The sequence below is a fragment of the Siphateles boraxobius genome, unplaced genomic scaffold (genome assembly GCF_051911475.1).
Source record: "Siphateles boraxobius isolate OS27281-9 unplaced genomic scaffold, OSU_SipBor_1 54, whole genome shotgun sequence".
NCBI lineage: Eukaryota > Metazoa > Chordata > Actinopteri > Cypriniformes > Leuciscidae > Siphateles > Siphateles boraxobius.
Window position 1 is genome coordinate 1,302,732 of NW_027509180.1, and position 2,269 is coordinate 1,305,000.

At 38.3% G+C, this 2,269-nt stretch overlaps 1 protein-coding gene across 1 annotated transcript in view; it reads left to right on the top strand.

Annotated features, from left to right (window-relative positions):
- The first annotated feature begins 861 nt into the window (after positions 1-861).
- LOC143714393 (uncharacterized) overlaps positions 862-2,269 on the top strand; it is a 2,238-nt gene continuing 830 nt past the window's right edge. The window contains exons 1-2 of the mRNA XM_077205500.1: positions 862-916; positions 1,773-2,093. Coding sequence (XP_077061615.1) covers positions 862-916; positions 1,773-2,093 — 376 coding nt within the window. The remainder of the gene's footprint in view (positions 917-1,772; positions 2,094-2,269) is intronic.

The window sequence follows — 2,269 nt, forward strand, 5'->3', positions numbered from 1 at the left end:
TCCCTAGCAGCTTCCAGTTGTCCTGGGCGAGAATTGGTGTTAGCATCTTTTCTTGGTGGTTGCTCGCCTGGGCGGAGGAATATTGTCTTCTGCGTGTAATGTTTTGCTAGAACAGGCAGCAACTTACTGGTCATACTACGCTTGCCTTCCAATGCTAAAGCCAAACATTGCAATACTTGGTCATGGCGCCAAGTAAACCGACCTTGGATAAGAGCCACCTTACATCCTGTCAAAATGTGCCTTAATGTGGCAGGTGATGAACACAAACGACAAGAGGGATCCTCTCCTACCCAAAGGTTTATGTTCTGCGGTGATGGGAGAACATCATATGTTGACCTAATAAGGAAACTGATCCTACTCTCTTCCATTGAAGATATAATGAAGAGGAGGACCTGTAACTATATATAATGAAGAGCAGGAGCTGTAACGATATATAATGAAGAGGAGGAGCTGAAACTACATATAATGAATAGGAGGATCTATAACTATATATAATGAAGAGGAGGAGCTGTAACTATATATAATGAAGACGAGGAGCTGTAACTATATATAATGAAAAGGAGGAGTTGTAACTATATATAAAGAAGAGGAGGAGCTGTAACTATATATAAGGAAGAGGAGGAGCTGTAACTATATATAATGAAGAGGAGGAGCTGTAACTATAAATAATGAAGAGGAGCTGCAACTATATATAATGAAGAGGAGCTGTAACTATATATAAGGAAGAGGAGGAGCTGTAACTATATATAATGAAGAGGAGCTGTAACTATATATAATGGAGAGGAGGAGCTGTAACTATATATAATGAAGAGGAGGAGCTGTAACTATATATAAGGAAGAGGAAGACTGACAGAAACAGAAATGTCTGATAAGTGTGATCTGTGTCTGCTGGGACTGATCATTCTCTCTTCACTCAACATGACATCATGACTTTGCGTAAACATACACGCCACTTTCAAGTCAAGTGGCGTGTTATCTATACGCATTTTGAGCTATCCGCGTGTATGTCCACGCCGAAATCTTTTGCGTGTATGTCTACGCCATTAAATGTCCGAGTGATTCCGCGTGTATGTGTACGCCGTTAAATGTCCGAGCGAAACGAAGCAAAATCTATATCTACATCTGTGGAGCGATCTTTTTTTTCCTAGGATGGTAGGAGAACACTCATAAATGGTATTAACCCCAGTGACGGGTAGGTTTAGGGACGGGGTTGGGGTAGGTCATATATCTATATATACATAATACAGTAATATAACGTTAAGTCAAAGGCGTTGATAAACACGCTGAAAAGCGATTATGCGTGTTGATAGCACGCCAAAAATGGAAATACGAATTGGCGTGTCATACATACGCCATTTCATGAGATCAGTCTGCTTCACTTCTCACAGGTAAAGAAATCTGTATTTTCTCTAAAGACATTTAGTGGAATTAGTCTGGAAAGAGTTCATTTGAACATGCTCAGTTTATTCTTGCAGACATTCACGTTGTGATCTCAGAGTAGTGTATTGATACACACAGATCATACTGTATTATTCCTGATACTGGACATAGTGTCACTCAAACATCTGATGATGAAGCATTATCTTCATATTAAGAGTGTGTCAGTGATTTGAACAGCTCTCTGATAAAGACTAATAGTTTATTCTGGAGAGTGTGTTGTTTGCTTTAAGTGAGGAAAAATACTATGATTTAAAACTTCGGCTTTTTATGCTGTTATATTTTATTTTTTCATTTATTAATATATATCATAATGATAAATGAGGTATACTGGGTTTCAGACATCAGTGGAGTGAATAAATTCATCAGATCTGGTGTAAATGTCTCTCTGTCCTGTAATAAAACTCTTTCTGACTGCAAATCAACTACATGGATCCACTATAACAGCTTCAGTGATTCATGGAGAGTTGAACTGATTACTGGATGGATAAAGAATAAAGACACAGAGAGACATGAGAGACTGAGTCTGGAGTCTGACTGCTCTCTGAACATCAAGAATGTCACAGAAGAAGATTATGGATTTTACAGCTGCGAACAATATGTGAATTACAGACGACAAGGAACTGATGCACGTTTTTCTCTGAATGTTCTTCATGGTAAGTTTATGATTATGTGGTCAATATAAAAAGGGCAGATTCTCCCTTTAAACTCAGATGATGATTGAAGAGTCTGTGATTTGAGTCTTGTGTCAAGATCATCATCATCATCATCATCATCATCATCATCATCATCATCATCATCATCATCTTCATCATCATCATCTTCATCATCA